Genomic DNA, 20,677 nt, shown 5'->3' with positions numbered 1-20,677 from the left:
ATTGCGTGGAACGGCATAAAAGCGTGTCGTGAGGAGGCTCAGCGAATGTCGACCACAATTACTAAACAACCACATGACTGTCTCTGATTGGACAGCACCCAGTTTCCTGAGGGCTGAAACTCACGCTTGCGAACGCCAGCCACAGGCGCTCAGCTTGATAAGATGAGGTCGTACATTTCGGAATAAAGGGGCACTTGTGTTTGGCGAGTTCACTTTGAATTTCTTTAATAAATCTATTTACTGCACAGTGATTCAAGTGAAAAGCCAGGAAATACTATTTACTCAAAGACGTTTTAATGTGGCCCCTGTGACAATCCTCAGCACTTTAATACTTAACATTTACTAATAAAATCCAAGAGTGGAGAAAGGATACAACACGAGCCTCCCATTAATTGGTAATATTTAAAAAAAAATGAAAATTTAGCATTTATAATCTATTGCTTTTATGTTATATGTCTGTCATATAAAAAAAATATCTACGTATAATCTCATAGCCTCACAATTAAATTTCACGTAAATTCCCATTCAGAATCCTAATTTTAATATTCCTCATCAGGTATGCAGATACGTGGGTCAAAAGTGTCACCGGAGTAGGGTGACGAACCTAATCCAGGTCAGGGGGGAGACTATGAGCCAGGACAAGGTTTGTGAACCACTATTTCAATTAAAAAGACTTGGAGTTCTTGCTGTGTGCTGATTGGTCAGTCTCCTATAATCATGCATGTGTCACTAACGTAACGAATCAGCTGGATGAGTCTCTCAACAAACCAATATAAGCACAAAACAAACAATTTAGCCAAACACAGTAACCTTTCAGTTTTGAAGTAGTTTGAAAAATCGTAGGTCATAGTGCCCCCCCCCCCCCCGACATGATTTAGGTGGTCACCCAAAGCTGCAGCCCTTGAATGCACTGACGACGATCAACCAGGCTATGATCATGACGCAACACAGAAGAAAAGCCTTCAGGGTCCTTGAGGAGATGGAAAAAAGTGCTACAGTGCCTCACAGTGGCCGCTTCGCTGTAGTACATGCCTTGCGAGGAAAATACAAACAAAACACTTGTTATTCTGCCGCTGCTCTGTGTTCATTCGAGAACATCAGACATTTTAGTTGGTTTATTCAGTATTGTTCTATTTATGTCATTTAAATAGGAATAACACTGTATATGTTTCCAGCACTTCGAAAGCAGTGAGATTTCCCCTACGCTTACACGATCGACACAATGAGCTGGGGGGGTGAGTCCTCAGATTTTTTCAACATAGTTCCCAGGGAAGAGGCCCTCCCTGCCCTGGAATCTTCCTCTCCACCAGCCAGAAGGGTCTGCAAAGGCAAACAGGTGCAATCAGACGGCTGCCCTAACTGCTCTGTGAGAAGGCGAGAGTGTGCGTGTTCTCACGCCAGCTACGATGCGTCTTGCTCGCTCATCCTCACCTTCGTTGAGGAGGTCAATGATGTCATTGACGTCAAAGCTGAGCTCGTCGACATCCTGTCCCACGTATTGGTACAGGGCCCGGCAGCGAGGGCCTGTGGGCCGGGGTTGGGGTTTGGGTCGGCTCGATGGGGCAGGCGGTGCGTGACTGACGCTCCTCCTCCTCTGCATCCTAGAGGAAGAGGCAGAAAGATAAAGCGAGTAAATAGTTTCTTCGCATGATGGGTTGTGCCGCTTTGTACAGATCTTTACGGTAACTGCCAGACGTGGTTCTATGAGTAATACATACCCTGCCACGCCTTGGTCCGGCACATTGAGGAAGTCCAAGTTTCCCTGTTTTTTATGCCCTGGCCTTTCTCGGGACTTGATGGACCCTAATTTCGGTGGCCCTGTGGTCGGGGGACCACCCCTCTTTTGGGGTGCGCTGTACATCTGTTCTCCTTTTGTCGATCGACCGTGGTTACTCTTCGAAAACTGGGCTGCGCCATTTTGGTGCCCTGCATTGAAGTGGCCACAGACAGTCACATTGGGGTTAGGGTTAGGGTTAGGGTTAGGGTTCTCTTTAAACATTTAGTCTCTTTATGAATAATATTGTGAAAACATCAGTAGACGGCATAGTTGAGGGACAGACGATGTGACCAAAATGTTTCCACGTCCCTGCAGGGATTTTGCTGTTGTCCTGGTTTCTACACAACTTTTGGGTAGACGGTTAAGGAAATCCTCCAGCTGGAGGGATCTGGAGCTGAAGATGACCATGTGTGCTAGAAGAGAGACGCACCTTTGCTCTGTGCTGGGCCCCGCCTCCCTTGGCCCTGGGGAAGGCTTTTCCTTGTTGGCTCTGAAAAACATTTGTTGTGATTATAAACACATCACTTCTTGGTTTCAATTAGCGAAGCCCCCCCCCCCCCCCATTCCCCCCCCCCCCCCCCCGAGATCTGCTGCTGTGATGAGAGCAGAGCCACCATCGCTGCCTCCCTCTCTCTTTTCTTCAGTTCTTTCTCTCCCTCTGCTCTTTCTTTCTCCACTCTCCTGCTCTGGCACTCACTGGATGTCTTCGGTAAGCCGTCTCCCACGGTGACGTTGAGGGTCTTTCCCGCTGGTTTGCTCTGGGCCAGGTCTCCCTGCCCCCGAAGGAATGCCACATAGCGGGAACTACCACCTCCCCAGCCTTCCTTCTTCACCTTGAACTCCAGTCTGAGAGGGGAGACGGAGGGAGGACATTATGGTAGGAGCCTAACCGGCCACCTTGGGCCGCAATGCCGACACGTGACTGCGTGCGGGTGCGGGTGCGTCTCCGGACACTCTCGCTCGCACCGGTCGTTGAAGGAGAGGGACAGCTTGTTTTTCATAACTTCCTCGTAGCGCTTGCACAGCAGGCTGAGGAACTCCGTTTTGAAGGTGGACTCCAGCAGACTGTCATACTGAGAATCGTGAATGATGAAGAAGTCATCTTGTTTTGTGCTGGAAGGGAACAAGCGTGGAGATACGTGAGAGTGATCATTATTACCGATGCTCTCTGTACAGCTTATTATGTTAATCGATAACACTTTACTTTGAGATGTGGTCCTTTACTAACTATTAACCGCAGCAGCAACAGAAAAGCTAGCTGCAACAACTGAGCAGTCATTCGTGTTTTATCAGCAAATTAAGCAAAAGGAGAACACATGCAGCAACAAGCATGAGACATATTCTACTTCCTGTATTAGCCATAATTAGAATAAAGCAGAGACGAGAGCATCTTCTACTCAAAGGCCGATGACATCACCTTCACATGGAAGGCTGTGGTTGAGTTGTCAAAGCAAGGGGCAGGCCTGAGATGACTCAGGGCCGGTCCCCACGGAAGCCGGCTCTCTCACCTTAGCGATATGCAGCGGATGCTCCCGATCTCTAACTTCCGTTTCAGCACCTCTTTGATTTGTCCCTTCTCTGGGCCTTTCTTCACCTTCTCTCGGCCTATGAGGTAGATCCCCTTTGGCGTCAGGATCAGGTCCCTTTTGATCGCCTGGAAAGCAGTGAGAGGAACACATGCAGTGTGGTATCACTCACGGACATGTACTTAAGCAATCTACAGTGGGAGTTACTCTGTAAGTGATGGGGAATTCTGAAAAAATTACGTAATGAAACAATAGTCTAGACATCGCATTTCCTGTTTTCCTATGAATGTAAATTTTGAAGAGTCATTACTTCAGCCTCTCCACACCACATGCTCTCTGAAGTAACGTGTCTACTTATTTTCACGCTGCCAGACAGATCTGGTGCGTAAACTAGATATGTCTGCTCTGGAATGGCCCACCTTGAACCTGCGATCGAATTTGTTGACCGAGTCAGCAAAGTCCACGCGTTCCCTCTTGGCCAGGAACTGCCGCAGCTCTGGTCTTTCCTCCATGCCCAGGTAATCGCCGACAAAGTTGCGGTTGATGCTGTTTCTGCGGCGTTCCTTTGAGTTGTACAGGATGTCTGAAGCTGAGGGTATAGTAGAGACTGGTGTGAATGCAGATGGAGGATAAAGGCCAGGAAATTCTAAGGCATATCTCAGAATGCCCTCCCTCAGCCCCGCATCATTTCCACAGGACAGTGTTTGATGTTCAAACCCACGTCTTCCTTGATGGCCACATCAGGTCTCCCCTTTGCCTTTCACCCTCCAGGCCCAACCCAAAGCCCTTTTACTCACCCTCCTCTCTCATCTGCTCATACTTCCTCCTGGCTATGTACTTCCTCCAGGCTTTCTGGATGGTCCTGGCAAATGTGTCAAACTTCCTCTCCCTCATCTCCTCCAGTAAAAAAAGCTGGTGACAACAGTTAGGACACAGAGTGTATTGTGACTTGTTATAATCGGCTTCCTGCATAGGTTACGGAAAGGGGCGTTTTACATTAACCAAGATAATGAAGAAGTGAATGCCATGCAAGGTCAGTTGGGTGTTTTGGCTAGTCTATACGTGTTATGAAGTGTTTCAGGGAGGCCAGCCCTACAGTCCATTCATTTGTACTAATTTGACAATGTGTATTATTCACCTATAATGCATAAGTTCCAATGCAGCAAATGTATGGCCATACCGATTCTGGGTTTTTGACAAAGATTTTGGAGCGGCCCATCTGGTACTGGTCTGTATCCATGTTGACAGAGCGTAGAAGATGCTGTACTCCCTGTTTTTCTTCTCCCCTCCAGCATGGCCATGTCTCCGCTGTCAGGATGGCATACCTAAGACAGGCAGACGGGAGACCATCTCATCAAGGGTAAGGGATCATCCATTAAGGGTAAGGGATCATCCCATCAAGGGTAAGGGATCATCCTGTCAAGGGTAAGAGATCATCCCATCAAGGGTAAGGGATCATCCATCCATCCATCCATCCATTTTCCAAACCGCTTATCCTACTGGGTCGCGGGAGCCTATCCCGGAAGCAATGGGCACGAGGCAGGGAACAACCCAGGATGGGGGGCCAGCCCATCGCAGGGCACACTCACACACCAGTCACTGACGCATGCACACCTACAGGCAATTTAGCAAGTCCAATTAGCCTCAGCATGTGGGGGGAAACCGGAGTACCCGGAGGAAACCCCACGACGACATAGGGAGAATATGCAAACTCCGCACACATGTGACCCAGGCAGAGACTCAAACGCGGGTCCCAGAGGTGTGAGGCAACAGTGCTAACCACTGCACCACCATGCCACCCCCATGGGATCATCCCACGAAGAGAAATGCAAGATAGGAGTGGAGATATGTTGGAATCACACACATATACAAACTGAATAGAACAATCTGACAAACCCTCCACTACCTCTGTAGGAACTTGTTGAAGACGCGACGGTACGCGAAGCCGGCCCTCCTCACTCGGATGTTCTCTCTCAGGCCCAGGTACTCCACCTGGTGCTTCACTCTGCACATGGCCACAGTGATCACAAGCCTGCCCACCTCGCACAGTTCCCACTGGACATTCACTAAACAATCGGACACAAGAAACGAACCGGCTCTCCTCCCAGTCCTTGGACCTCTTGGTCTCGTTGGGCTTGATGCATCGGATGTAGTGTGGCGTGCACTTCATCAGAGTGTTCACCAGGTCATTCGCTTGTTTCTGCAGACAGAATGCGTCTGGTCACCCGATGTCATGTGACGTCCTCCACACTCGTCCTCTACACTGTAATCTAATGTGGGTTTTGCTAAACGCAGCAGACGATAGGCCAGAAGTCACACGGCTGAGTGGCAATATGCATCAGACCTTGATCTTTGTGCTGGCGGTGCTGGGCCGGCCCTTCTTCTCCGTGTTCAGGTTTTCTGGAAACAGACTCCGTATGAAGTCACTGTGGGGGGGGGGGGGGGGGGGGGGACGGGAGACACCGCAGCCATGAAACTTCCCTCCCTCAGAAATACCTCAACACACTTCAGCAGTCCTAAGCTACGGCACTTCATGTCAATGTCATGTCGCCTGTGAGGCGGCAATTTCTGTCATCTTGCTCTTATCTTTTGTCACATCGCCGATATCTTGCCCAGTACAGAATTGGCATGCGAAGGACGGAGCCCTCACTATTCACTGCTCTGCATCAGCTCAATGAGGTCCGTGAAAAGCACGTCTCGGTTTCTTTCGCAGAACCCGTTGATGTCGTACGAGACCTGGAATAAGAGACGAGAGCCAACCAATAAAGCACTAATGTCACTTCGACTCTCCACTGCTTATTCGCTATTTATTCACTATTAATAATTACTTTTTCACCCCTATAAAATCTTATTCAGTATCTAATTCTGAGAAGCTCACTGCTCTACCTGGTGATAGAAACCCCTCCTCAGAGTTATGCCCCCTCCCCCCCAGCCGTGCTGAGCCCACCTTGCCTGCATAGTGGTGGATGACAAAGCCCGAGCTGAAGTTGTTAAAGTGATCGTGAGTGCCCACGGCGGCCTGCAGCTTCTGCAGCAGCGTCCCATCGGCCCCCTCGCCCTTGGCGTGCATCGTGGCACAGACATCATCCAGCACACTCATGATCCCGGGGGGATTCTGTAGATCGGGGGGATGTACTGGTGACGACATGCTTTAATGTGTCTGAGTGAAGCCTTTATAAAGACCTATAACACCTGGAATAACTGCAATATGTGCATCCATCTTTCAAAGCCATTTACCACAGGATCACTGTGAACGTGGACCATATACCAGGAAGCTCAGGGCATAAGCAGTCTCTGAGTGGGATGCCTCAGTGTGAAAACTGGCTAAGCTAGTGACCTCAGAGTGAAAACTGACTAAACTAGTGACCTCAGAGTGAAAACTGACTAAGCTAGTGACCTCAGAGTGAAAATTGACTAAACTAGCGACCTCAGAGTGAAAACATAGTTAGACTAGCTACCTCTGAATAGCTGTCAGACATACAAGAGCAGCAGGGGAACTCAGGGCAGAAAACTTACCAGCTTATTCTCTATAAGGTCACACACCACTTTGTTGTTAAAGTACTCTATGGGAGTCCACTTAATGCCTTCCTGCACATACTCTTCCTGAGAAAGTAACAGGAAGCAGGCTGCTGTTAGTACGAGAAAGTGGAGGAAGGGAACGGACCTAAAAATGACATATGACGTTATTACAAGCAGACTGTGCTCTAGGCTCTCAAGATGAACCACAATCTTATACAGTTTGATATTCCGTGACACAGAGATAAACAGTGAGAAGAAACAATGGCGGAGACTTTCATAAATACAAATAAGTAAATAATCGTGACGTGCATCGACATATACAGCTCAATTTGCCTCAGCTGATTACAACTGCTTTAGCAGTCCCATGCATCTGCAGTGACTGGCTTGTACATGAGAAATAGATCAACCTCAGATATCGCAAAAGCAAGACTTGGAGAGAATGAAAGTGGGAGCGGATCTGTACCTGCTCCGCCTTCAGCGTCAACTCGATGAAGATCTGCTGCAGCTTCTCATTGACGAAGTTGATGCAGAACTGCTCAAAACCGTTTTTCTGTACGAAAAGGAGGAGCGAGTGTCCGTGTCCATTTCACTTCAAACTCACAACTTACTAAGACAGAAGAGAGTGCCCTTTATCAAGGTGTCTCAACGTGAACGTGAATACCTGGAATATTTCAAAACCATAGATGTCCAGAACACCGATGCTGTACTCTTCATATGGTTTCTGCATGGCTTTGTTGATTGCCTGAAGGGGAGATGCGGTGTGAAGGTGATGAGAGAGCAAATGAGGTTGACATGTGCCAATCAATTGCGCTTCAAGGTACTGTCAAGCTTTTGGCATGATTCTGACCTCCACCAGAAAGTCAAAGAGGCGTGCATAAAGAGCCTTGGCCAGGGCATCGCGGGTGTAGCACGCCTGCTCCTTGCTCAGCGTCACGTCGATGGACTCGGACTTGCCGCCCCACTTGGAGTCCATTTTGCGGCTGGTCAGCTTCTCCTGCAGGCGACCCGAGTTAATGCCCAGCAGGTACGCGGGGAAGGCGAGCACTGCGGAGCAGATGTGAGGACAGGGGCATGCGTCATGCAGAAGGCCAGCGCTGACACTGCAGGGGGTGTCGTGCTGGTGATAACAGAGTGGTCATCAGATTCCCTCTCTACCTTCAAGAAATGCCTGGAGATCCATCTGTTCCATGAATCCATCTACTAGCCTGATGCTTCTTTACATTCCCTGAATGTTCTTATGTTGCGTTTCTGGTCAGTGAATAGTTATATTAAGTTGTTGCTTTGCTAGAAGTCGTTGTGTAGATCCCGCTCACACTTGTACCTGGGCAGCTCAGCCTAGCTGCACATATGCCTTGTTGACTCCTTGACAGCACGCATGTTTGTCATATGCTGTTTGCCTGGCTTGTAAGTTGCTTTGGACAAACGCATCTGCTAAGTATGTAAAGATGTAAATACAAATGTAAAGTATGCTTGCAAACAGGAGTGGGAAAGCATTTCATGGGGTCCTTAGCCGTCACTAGTCATCTCGTCGTCTCAAGTCATTCCATTCAAGTTCCAAGTGATGACCCAAAACAGGAATGTCTCAAGTCAAGTTTCAAAACAAGATAGTCAAACACTAAGTCAAGCCCCGAGTCAACAAAAGAAAGTCTCTAGTGAAGCCTCAAGTCCTACACTACAAGTTTATTATCCTTTTTTCCAATTTAATGGCACAGCAAAGCTATATAGTATATAGCTTTAATAACGTAGTATGTATAGTGTATAACATTGCTGCTTTGGATTATAATCAGACTTGTGTAAGACTTTGCCTAGGACTTCAGACTTTGTTGATTCGGACTTGACTTAGTGTTTGACTATCTTGAGCAGAAACTTGACTTGAAACTTGCCTGTTTTGAGTTGGAACTTGAGTTGTAAGATTTGAGACTTAATTGTTACTCGAACTCTTGTTCCCATCTCTGATGTTTAGAAGTCCGTGTGAACACCAGCAAACTGCATGGATGTCGGTGTATCTCACTCACGATCTGTGCTCTCCACCTGGCCGTAGTTCCCAGCTTCGATAAAGTTTATGTTGCCCAGGTGCAAAATGCCTGCCACAATCTGTAACACCAGCGTCTGACACTCCTCTGTGATTCCGATCACCTGCATAGCTTCCTAAAAGCCGAAAGACATTGCAGAACATTCCTCAGTGAGACAGCTGGCACATTCATGCTGAAATTAAGCTGTAGGTCTTCGTTTTGACACGGTTAAATTTCCACCGTGATAATCTTATTAAGAGCTTTGCAAAAGCAAGTGCCTTACAATGTGCTCTTTAGCAATCAGCGGCAGATAATAGCTTTGACTGTCATAATACGTCTGGAAATATCAGTGTCTGGTGTGTCAGAAAATGTGAGCCTCACAGACCCCATGTGACGTCAAGACAGGCGAAGTGCACTAGGCCATGACTAGAAAGATTATAGTGCAAAACAAGCATTTTCAATTTTGCCATGGGTACATCTTTTGCCAAGGATGTCAAATCCCGACTGGTCCTGTCCTTTGTGTTTCTTCCCCGTTAAGCCAGCAGGTGTCGCTGGTCATCCCATCACCCCTTGTCAAACCCTTGTGTGTTTCTGCTGTTTCCCTAAATGCTGCATAGCTCAGTGGGTTTAGCATGTGGCTCAGCGACTAAGTCAGTGGTTATGGGTTCAAGGCTGATCTTGGGCCAGCCTGTTTATTTGTAATTCTTGGATTTTGTTTTTGTTTCTCAGTGTTTATCTTCTATATTAGTTTTCCTGTCCTAGGTCTTCCCTGCTTGTGTTCTGTTTTGTTCCATTCAAGTTCTGTTTGATTATCCTTGCTTTATATTCTTAGTGTTAAATTCCCAGCATATTACCTAGTTTTCGGTATTAAGTTCCTAGATTCTGTGCTTGTTAACTGACATTGGTTCCACCTACTGCCCGTTATCTTGTGCCAGTGCATGTTGAATTTCCAATTCTGATGCTCGTTGTCCTGCGCCCTGTGTTGATTGGTTATTTAATTAAGCCTTACACCTGCTCCTTGTTTGCCTCAGCTTCTATGTATATTTAAGTGCCTCTGCTTTCCTCTCCAGTGAGTGATTGTATTAGGTGCCTGTGTTAATGGCGCGCTGCCTGGTTTCCTTAGTCCTGTGAACTAGGTGCGATCACTTTTGAAGCCAGAGTCTTAAAATTGAAGTATAACACTGTTTAGTATTTGTTTTGTACTTCTCTGATAATTTTACACAACTGCAGTACTGTGTAAAAGTCTTAAGCAATCAAAGCTGTTTATCTGGGTAGGAACTGCATGCTTGGTTAGGAGAAGACACAACTTAACATTAGAACACGTGCAAACTAAGTCTAACAAAATGAGAATTTCTTTTGTTCTCTGAAAAGTTACTGATGTCTCGCTGCTCGGCTAGACGAACACCACTTCATTTCCTTTCCTTCTCCTCAGGGGCACCTCAGTCATTCCCTTTTAAACTACACCACAAGCTCAATTAATTTGAGGACAGCATGTGGTGCAGTGGGCTAAGCCTATGTGCGTGCAAGCAGCAGGTCGCAGGTTCAAACCCAGCCACAGCATGTCTGTGGCTCCTTGAGCAAGACCTGTAACCCCCAGCTCCCTGGACACCATTGCGGGTGGCAGCCCTTCACAGACAGCTTACTCTACATGGAGCAAGCTGAGGGAGGCGTAAAGACGATTTCCCCACAGGGGGATCAATAAAGTATCAATTATATTATTATAATTATTATTATTATGATTTGTAGTTAAGAAGTCAAAGAGGAACTGATTAGCTGTAAGAGGTGTGCCAGTGGTAAGCTGACGTTTTCACAGACACAATATCACAGTTTTTAACTAACATGAAGATCATTTAAATGCTTTCTTTGACTGCCTAAGACTTCTTCAGAGTACTTTATTTATTACACTCGTCTCAACAGTCCACCGAGCTGAAGCAAGACGGTGTACTACAAAACCCCCCACCCATCCATAACCACAAAATGGTGTCTATCCCAAGAAGCACTTGACGATCAGGCAGGGTTTACTCTCAAACCCACTACTGATAAATGAAACACACTGCTTCACCTACATTGTACATCTCTGGATTGTGGGAGGAAATCTGGAAGATATCGGCACAAACAAGGAGCCCAGGCAGTTATCAGGCCTGTATGTTACCTACAAAACCATTGTGGCGAGGAAAACGACCAAGGAGACCAACCATGCAAGATTTCTTATTTTGTACCTCTAGAGGCATACAGTGCCGTCCACAGATATACAGTAAGCCGATTGCAGTGAAACTAAATGCATTGAGTCACATGGGCAGGATGAGATCATAAAAACTTGAGCAAAGTAAAAATATAATGAATTTCTTTCATTTTACCAAGAAATAAATACTGTACAGTACTGAAACTCTTAAGAACAAAACATTAGATTATGGTCTTAAAAAAATATTTTTACCATGGTTTCCTGGAAGTCTTTGCTATCAACGGTTCCATCCACCTTGTATGTGCCAGACTGATTCAGGTAATAGAAATAGTCGGGGGTCATGATTCCCAGGGCTTCTCTCTGCTGGGGAGATGCTCCTTCCAACAGCTGGATAAAACAAGAGAGCGAAAACACCTATAGATACACCGTGCTTATATCACACACCCCATATGTGGGCTGCAGCTTGCTTTAGATAACTGAAATAAGACACTAAGAATCAGACCGAATACGGCGAGATGTTGCGATAGAGCAGAAGCTGGCCTGTGTCTGCTGGAGCCTGACCTGGTAGTAGATGTGGAAGTTCCTCTCGCTTTCATTCTGGTTGACCACTCTGGACTTCTCGAGCAGGAAGTTGGAGATCTTGCCTCCATCTGGTTCTCCTCCACGACTGAACTGAATCTCAAAGTATTTACCCTGTCAAGTCAGAGACACAAACCCACGATAAAATGTCAAATAACACGAAGAAAAGCATGCTATTTTAATAACAATTTTGTTTTGCCTGATAAAAAGTAAGTGTATTGGTCGGAAGGTCTAGACCATCTGTATTCGACTGATCTCCTCCTCTACAAAAACATGCAGACTGAGACTAAAAGCTTCATGATGCTTTCAGACTGTGCTGAGCAGCGCACACATGCCAACATGCTCGAATCTCATGAGCTCTTTCACCAGCATGTATATTTGCAAATGTAATTTCGTGATAGAGAAATTCATCAGTGACCCAAAGTGGTAAAGGAGGTTTGGGGGAGGGGGGGGGTGGATGAGGAACTGGTTAATGGTTCGGTGGGTTGAAAAATCTATTTAGGTAAACAAGCTGCCTGAAAAACCACACATGAGCTTGATGGTTTATAGACAGTTAGCAGCTGAAGTATGAGAACCTTCACAGAAGACAGGTGTTAGAAAACGCCAAGTATTGGTGTGAGACACCAGTAATTATTGAATATGCAAAATACAAGTTTAAAATATGAAGTCTGGAATTTGAGGAGGGTTCTTATCTGAGGAGGAGGGACTCACAAAGCGGCTGGAGTTGTTGTTGCGGACGGTCTTGGCGTTTCCGAAGGCCTCCAGTAGAGGGTTGGATTGCAAGATGATGTCCTTCACATGCTGGGGGCAGCCAGAGAGGAATGTGAATACGGACGAATGTGGTGGGCAACTGACTGCGTACAGTGCAGTGTCAGCTGGCACACAGGCCGGCACGGGTTACAGAGGCCGGCACGGGTTACAGAGGCCGGCACCTACCTTGTGTCTGCTCTGTGCCCACACCCCTCTCCCCTAGAGCAGTGTCAGTAAACCCCAGAGGAATGTGAGAAATGGTAACTGACACTGAGGCTTCCGTCTGCTGACCACAGCGCTCACTAACACAGCCCGACCCGTAAACAAACTACACTCATTTACATATATGAATAACGCAGCACTGAAGAGTCACTGTTACATTAATTATATGTTTTTTATTGAGGTAGTTCGGCTTGCATAGCTATATATTTGCATTTTCCCAAAGGTACAGCAGTTTTCCTTCCGGGATCTGAACACACACCCTTCTTGCCAAGGCTAGTTCCTTGGCATCGGCACTGACTTCTATGCCAGTTTAAGATTCCAACTCCGCTTTGTTTTCTATGAAGCACCCGTCTACCCGGCGACGGCAGCACCGAGTACCTGCACTTTGGGTCCCCCGCCGGACACCTTGGAGATGTAGCCCATAATATACTTGGCAGCTACGGTCTTTCCGGCTCCGCTTTCGCCACTTCGGTGGTGCAGAGACAGACATCACATGGAAACACACACAATGCACTGGTCAATGCTTACACCAGTGCTTTCCAACCCGATCCATGGGGATCCACAGCCAGTCCACATTTTTGCTCCCACCCAGGTCCCTATCAGACAGTCCACATTTTTGCTCCCACCCAGGTCCCTATCAGACAGTCCACATTTTTGCTCCCACCCAGGTCCCTATCAGACAGTCCACATTTTTGCTCAGGTGGAAGCAAAAACATGGACTGTCAGCAGGTCCCCGAGGACAGGTTTAGCAAACACTGGCTTATAGGGCAGGTCAGTCCCGCTTCCACAAAGACGGAAGATAAGCATATTAGACAATGTTTAAGCCACTGTAGAAGAAGGTACTTTCAGTTTAAAACCTCCTCAGGAAGGAAGTCCTCTATTTGTGTAAGGTATTTTGAGAAAACCGTTCTCCATTAGTGACAATCTACCGGAAGTCAGGTCCATAAAGCAGAAATCAGAAAGTACAAGCGTGCAGGGTAATGGGCCCAGATCTCCTGTGTCACTGTGTGACTTAGTCTAAATATTACCCATAATTGTCATATGAGCGTGAAATGCCTAAATTGGCAATAAGTTATCAATTATTAAAAACTAGGCAATGCCTATGTTCTTGGCATTTGAATGAACAGAAGTCTGGTTTTTAATATCATCACGTGGGAAATGCATTGGTATGTGAAATCTGCACTCACTGTGCTGCCTTTCATAACCTAAACCTGAGCCTGTGACCGTCAATCATTCACTGACCTCGAGTTGCAATGCGCTACAGTACAACACCCAACTACGGATCCTTCTTGTCATCGCAGACGATAGAAACTCGCTCCAAACTACGGCCGCTTAGAAGCTACCTTTACACATGTAAACCACAAGAGTAGTCAGGAAACTGAGAACAGGGGCCCCTCTGCTAGATGGGGGTTTTAAAGGTAAAGAAAATAATGATGATGCAAAGAGGGGAATGCGGTTTATCATCTTGCAGATTTCCTCTGAATCTGACTGCCCTGTCAACAAAAGCTATGGAGCACTCATACTTCCAGCATCGTCTTAAAGTAGATACACTTTAGGCCATGTTGTGAGATATAACTGGAATAGCCAGTGCTGGGCAGTAGCTAGTTACATGTAACGGCATTATGTAATTAAATTGCAAAATAAATGTAACTGTAACCTATTTTAGTTACTGAGAAAAAAACATGTATTCAGATGAAAATTCTGGCGATTACGAAGGGGTTATATCTGAATATATTCTTTTACGGAAAAAGCTCATATGTAGAACATAGTTATTCTGTTGCTTTACATACTTTTGCCATGCAAAAATGCCTTCTATGGCTTAATTGCCGACCACATTGGTCAGGCGAAGCTATTGGGATCTGTCAGCTTTAATGTTTAAGACATTTGTTGGAAAAGTAATCAAAATGTAATCAAATGTAATAAGTTACATTATTTTGATGAAGTAGTCAAAGTCACATTACTTATTACATTTTTAACAGGGTAATTAATCTGTAACCTATTACATTTCAAAAGTAACCTAGATACGGCCTATGAGTGTTTCAAAATCGCCATCATATTCCACTTCTCAGAAACCATAATCTAAAGAGGGGAACTGAATGATAGTCTTTGATAATCACAGATAAAGAGGCAGAGAGCTCTGTTATGAGAGATTCCGTGTTAATGAAACGTCCAGTGAAGGCAGTGAAGGTTACGTACCTGATAATAACACACTGGTTTTCACTGTCGATCATCATGTTTCGATACATGTTGTCTGTCAGAGCATATATGTGTGGTGGGTTTTCATACTGGGCCTAAGAGACAAACGGAAACGATTCGAAATGAGGTCATCGTTTATTCCGTGCCATGAGAGCTACACTCTGAGTCAGAATGAAAGCAGGAAGGTCTCACTCACGGCTCCTTGGTAGAGTTCGATTTCCCGGTCTGTGAAGTAGGGCATCTGTTTGAAGGGGTTAACAGATATCAGGACAGAGCCGATGTATGTCTGAATTGTTCAGTTAAGTACCAGAAAGGAGATGCGGCAGAAGTGCGGTTGTGTCTTTTCCCAAACTGCCTTTCAGCCGGTCATTCTCAAAGCAAAAGAGAAAAAAAGAGAAACCACTCTGGAAACTAACGTCGACATATCAGCTGTTATTCTGCTTTCATTGTGATACATGTTATTTCGCCATGATGCAATAGAAGAAAAACCCGCGTATTTGAATGCAATGGAAGGTGCTTCAATATAACAGAGAACGGGGCTCAGTATTTAAAGGCCAACAATAGTGACAATGTTCTGATGACGCGGATGACAGGGGTGATGCTCCGCTAACGGTGAGTGCAGTATCATCTAAATCCAATACCCAACACTGAACAGCTTCAGACAGTAAAGAAACTGCAGAGAAAACAGAGCAAGCAACTGAAATGTTGACTGAGGAATGAGGAAGTGTGCTGACGAAAGGCTGACAATATGATGCTGCACAAAACAGGAACTACTGTTTGCATGTTTAATTCAAGGTTTTCAGCTTGTTCATCTCTCACTTCTTCCCACTCACAGTACAAATATATATATGAATAAGGCTGTTTAGAGCTAGCAGGTCTTATTCTTTCAAACGAAACATCTTTGAACTAAAGGCAAACTTCGGAGGAGCCTGAATAATATAGCCTCTATCTTGGAGTGTGTGGAATGAAGTTGCAACATTTTGCTTGTGCAGAATATAGATGCGATGTGTTCTGATGGTTTAGATGAGATACAAATTGTCATTATATAAACATACTCATAAAATTCCACATGGACCTATGTTTGATTCACTGAATTTATCTAATAAGCCCAATTTTTCAGCTCTTTCCCTGCATTGAAAACAGACATGCTAATGTTTTTTTAACCAAAGACACAAAATAATCTTAATAGAAAATAGTTTGTTTATATTTTTGTACAAGAAGGACCTAGGGTATTTGATGACGATGCAGTAAAGGTGAGATCTATAAGAAGTACTGAGTTTAGTATGAAATGTATAAAATGTGATGTCCCGCCCATCACACTCCCGTGCTTCTCGTTTTCCTTGTATGGTAAAGAAATTGCAAAACACGAACAAAGCTCATGTCACCATGTTTTAGGCTGGACGGACCACGCCGCAGGATGTGCTACTTCCCCAATATTTTCAGTCTCCTTTCAGAGCCAGCGTCCATATTTATATTTAGAGTACTAACCCAAGCGGAGGGCCTAATCTTGTGCATATTCAACTAATGACATGCGTTACACCGTTGTGTTACGATGTTGTCGTAGCATGACATGCACTAATTTTATTCCACAAGCCGACCTCCCGATTAAACGATCATTCACGACAGGGCCGGAACATTCAAAGATGGCCGAGTCGATCGCATGTATGAATATGGGTGGCTGGATGCCAATTTAGATGGACTACTGTGATTACAGCCCCCCCCCCATATCAGATCGATTGTATTTTTTTGTTCTCACAGCTATCTGAAATGTACCTTTCACCATCTATTATTATATTAAGATGGTGACCACAGTTTCGCACTCTTTCACAAGGAGTCAAACACTTTGTTATGTAGCCAATGTGTTTAGAGAGGCAATAAAGCTGCATTGTAAACCACACACACATCACACCACACATAATCACTGAAACAGAAGGATACAAAGATGTAGTCATCCATGTATCGCTTCTTCAGGTTCTCCACGATGGCGTCCTCCGTGATCTTTGATAAGAGGACCATGTCATCCACTCCACTCTGCTTCACATTCTGACTCTGCCAGTGGTATTTACTACCCTGTAGGGGAAATACAAGCATAAAGTGTCTCCACAGGACAAGTAAACCAGATCAAGTGATAGGTGTAATCTCATATAATCATCCCGTTTTGATACACTGGGGCATTGTTTACTTACTTACTAACTGACTGACTGTCTGTCTGTCTGACAGACAGACAGACACTTTATTAAACCCGAAGGAAATTGTGGTATGTCTAATATAGGTATGTATAATTCTGATATCAGAAAGGGGCTATAAGAGAGGGTCTAAAAGTGCCAGCTATATGGCTTGTGACATGCTCTTAATTCATCATTAAATCTGGTCCGCATATCGATCTTTCGTTTTACACAGCAAATATAAAAGATGTAATGTCCATATCCCCCCCCCCCCCCAAAATCGGCAGGCTTCACACACAGATATTAGTGGATTATTAATGCTACAACATTTTTTATTATCTCCCAATTCTCCTTCAGCTCAGAAACGCCCTCGAGTGGCCGAAAGCCCCCCTAGACAGTGCCCCCCAGGTTGTCTAAGCTGAAGACCCCTGACTCATGATCTCAGTTTAACCGTTATTGGCTCCTCCTCCTCTTTGTTCCCCAGCTAAGCCATTTCATGAAACAGTTACTTTACAGCACTGAGAGCCTCATTTTTTGTATTTGCTGGGTTCATCTACTTTCTTTATGAAATGAGACTAATAACATTATCTTAGAGATTAAGATTTGAGTATAAAAATCTATATTCTACTCACAAACCAGACTTCCTATCAACTAGCACTGGATGAGTTACGTATTATATAATTACTCAGCCCCTAGGCATCTACGGAAGTTGTTACATTTCTTGATCACGTTTCAACCGCTTTTAATTTGGGTACAACCACTACCAAAATGGTGGACATTGTGGTTACGTCTGTGATTGTAAATTACCAAATTAATAATATATACCTGAGACAGACTAATGCAGATCCAGGATTTTTTCAGATGCTGTTGTGGAATTTCAATGCCATTTGTATGGCTGGGGACGGAATTCAGCCCAGAGTCACGCTCACCCATATGTAAGCATCACCGCCAGGCCACACACACCAGCAAAATGTTTCCAGTTTTTTGCTGTTACTTTGAACAGCATTAGGGGTGCATAGTCTTGCTATTGTTCTGTGTGTTTGGCCCACGCCCATTCAACTTTAGACTTTCGCAGTGTTTGGAGATGTAGAACAACTCTGAACTTCATCTTGCACTGCCAAAGAACCTGAGATGTCTTTGCTCTCCTTCCACGCGTTTTCAAACCCACCGGTAACTGTGATTAAGGCTGAGCATGCGCAGAAGAGAAAACCAGATCTTCTTCTGAAGAAGATCTCTGCCTTTCAGAAATTATTCCTAGAGGTTCTTTGCTGATCACCACAGTGTTGGATCTGGTGTTCAGCCTTTGCCTATCTTGCCTGAAAGGATCATTATCACTGATACTGAAACAGGGTTTCTGTTACGGCCAAGGCTACGCTGATGCGGTGGATTGTTAGCATGGCAAGGGTGTGATAAAGAAGGGAAAAGGCTTCAGCAACCCTGAGGGATGCGTCTCTGATGGCCACTGTCTTGCCCTTACTCTTTTCTTGGCTTGTCCCTGGGGCAGTATCTTGACGCACCAGCCTTTTTACTGGCCGATTCTGTGTTTGGCCAAAATGCGTACTGCTGCAATTCACGCCCACTCGTCCATTGTGATAATAAGCACCTGAGACACCAGTCACTTCATGACAATGCGACCACTGAAACACTAGCCTTTTTTATGTTACATGTAGCAGTTCCTATTAAAAACTAAAACTAAAATGTTGGCACGGGTAGAGAGGAACAGAAAGCATGGAAATCTTAAATTATGGTCCAGTCACCCTCATAATCCCCATTTATTTCATATACTGATAAACCAACTACAACATATCAACAGCAGCCTTCTTGAACACAAAATACATAGCCCGGTAGTACTCAAAGAGGAAGTGTGGTCAAGGAGATTGTAAGGCCTTCTGAAAGTTCCTCCTTGCCCCCAGCCTTGTGAAACTTCGATGTTGTGACACGCAATTCTACAGTTCCTTCAGATACTGCTTCCTCTTCATGCTGGTCAGATGAAAGTTCCTGTGGTCAGGTCTCCCAAAAAACCCGAAGAAGCTAACTGAGAAACAGCCCCTCAAGAGGAGAGATCTTTATAAGTGGCCAAATCCGGAAAAAGGGTAGCACGTTACCAACGTGTGACCTCTGGCGTACCCAGACCAGTCATCGTGAAATCGTGAACATCGTGAATGTTAAACCAGACCCAAACAAGGAAACAGAAACAAGGCTGAAGATGTTGAGTAGAGGAGCATAAATCACACAGAAGAGTGAGACTGTAAAAAAAAAAACCCAATCCATACAGCATCAGACAACAAAACAGTATATGAAGGTATTAATAAAAAATAAACAGATAACTTAGACGGCACATGAGTAATCAATGAACTGTCTGAATGATATTTTGCTGTGAAGGGCTTTGAGTTTATGTAACAGCCCATTAAAAGGCGATCGGGTATAAGGTCTGCAGGCATCTGGAACACGATCTTACAATCATGGAGTTTGGTTTTTTAGAACCTTGGACTGAGCGCTATGCAAACCTTAAACAGGATGAAGAAGACCTGAGCCCAAGTCTCAGGATTCTGTCTGATCTTCCAGTGCACCTGTGCATATCTGTATTTCAATGAAGTAACTCCCCACACATTAATGTGCGGCAGGAACATTATGGCATCTCGAATATCTATCAAATTAAACTCTACTCATCATTTGACAAAATTATGGATTCCAGTCATAAACTCTGAACGCAGTCATACTGTATGTCCTATGTTTTAAATACCGCACTGAAATGACATTAATGAGAAGATATTACTTTGCCACATCAAAAAGTCAAGCTTAAATTTGAATTAAATACAGGCTTGAGTGAATCAAACTTCCTCGTCTAACACATACACCCCGCCAATGAAACAACGGAAGGAGCTGACCACATTTTTAGATATTTAACAGCTCTACACGGAATCGTAATAATGATCGAAATGAAACCGGTCCATTATTGAAATTAAGGCAAAAGTCTTCATTAGCTGAGAAACGCTTCGAAACTTTGTGCAAATAACTCATAATGTTGACCGTCATTAAAATGAAATTGGATACTGAAATATCAATGCAGATATTATAGATCTATCAGATAGTGGACATTTAATTCAAACTTTTTTTTCTTGCCGTGTAAATATGTTTTAAGGTCAGTTTTAATTTTGGTAATTTTTGCATCTTTTAACGGGACAGATATTTCAACAATAGGCTGCAAATGAACAAACTTAAAACACCGATGTGAAAGACAATTTCCCCACCATCACATAGTATTAGCTGCTGCGGCGGTGCATTAGCCATCAAGCCCCAGTGTAAGGTGCAGCAGGGAAGGCGAGTTTTACCATGGCAGCGGCGTCTGTCCTCGGCGGACGGGGAGCCTCTCCTGTCTTGCGGTCCACCGGCCGTTGTGTTTCTCACCTCAGAGCCTGTGCACTGGAGCTGGAGATCAGACGGGGCAAGGAGATGTGCTCTGACTGTGGACTCAGACTGCAAAAAAGCTCTCACTTCCTCATCCTCCCACACAACAGGGCAAAGACCTACAACCTCTCTTCCGCCAGATCGGCAACACCTTTCCCTATTAAATATCGGTGGACTTTAACACTGGCCTCTGCCTCCGGAGAAGGCGAGCTTTTCCGGCAGAAATACACTCTTCCGATCTGGTTCACACAGAATGGTCTCCCCGCGGCCTGCCCTGCCTCATGAGCTCGAGGAAGGTGGGGATCCAGGAAGGTTAGATGTTCAGAATTAGTCCGTTACAT

At 45.0% G+C, this 20,677-nt stretch overlaps 1 protein-coding gene across 2 annotated transcripts; it reads right to left on the bottom strand.

The window, feature by feature from the left end:
• Positions 1-208: 208 nt before the first annotated feature.
• myo1f (myosin IF) lies at positions 209-20,674 on the bottom strand. 2 transcript variants are annotated; one of them, XM_048977012.1, is made up of 29 exons: positions 20,261-20,674; positions 16,702-16,833; positions 14,960-15,049; positions 14,764-14,858; positions 12,946-13,033; positions 12,307-12,396; positions 11,578-11,709; positions 11,269-11,403; positions 8,838-8,970; positions 7,670-7,866; positions 7,484-7,564; positions 7,286-7,372; positions 6,820-6,906; positions 6,251-6,418; positions 5,954-6,039; positions 5,648-5,729; positions 5,397-5,503; positions 5,210-5,308; positions 4,484-4,628; positions 4,101-4,215; positions 3,723-3,892; positions 3,286-3,431; positions 2,744-2,890; positions 2,475-2,623; positions 2,208-2,267; positions 1,719-1,926; positions 1,432-1,601; positions 1,211-1,320; positions 209-1,032 (listed from the first exon to the last, which is right to left on the bottom strand). In XM_048977012.1, the coding sequence occupies exons 1-28, from the start codon at positions 20,261-20,263 to the stop codon at positions 1,244-1,246; spliced, it is 3,279 nt and encodes a 1,092-aa protein (XP_048832969.1). In that variant the 5' UTR covers positions 20,264-20,674; the 3' UTR covers positions 209-1,032; positions 1,211-1,243. The 2 variants fall into 2 exon arrangements, with proteins under 2 accessions (XP_048832969.1, XP_048832968.1); XM_048977011.1 differs by having other exon boundaries at positions 209-1,320.
• Between the last annotated feature and the right edge of the window lie 3 nt (positions 20,675-20,677).

Source organism: Brienomyrus brachyistius, chromosome 15 (assembly GCF_023856365.1).
Source record: "Brienomyrus brachyistius isolate T26 chromosome 15, BBRACH_0.4, whole genome shotgun sequence".
Classification (NCBI taxonomy): Eukaryota; Metazoa; Chordata; class Actinopteri; order Osteoglossiformes; family Mormyridae; genus Brienomyrus; species Brienomyrus brachyistius.
Note: the sequence above shows the minus strand (reverse complement) of the source record. Positions and strands in the feature narration are given on the sequence as shown.

Bases quoted from the DNA above. Each gene is read 5' to 3' on its own strand.
- myo1f (XM_048977011.1), bottom strand. The intron at 5,504-5,647 runs GTCTGATGCATA...TTCTGTCTGCAG, and splicing joins CCGCCAGCACAAAGATCAAG to AAACAAGCGAATGACCTGGT. The intron at 2,891-3,285 runs GTGAGAGAGCCG...GTTCCCTTCCAG, and splicing joins ATCCGCTGCATATCGCTAAG to CACAAAACAAGATGACTTCT.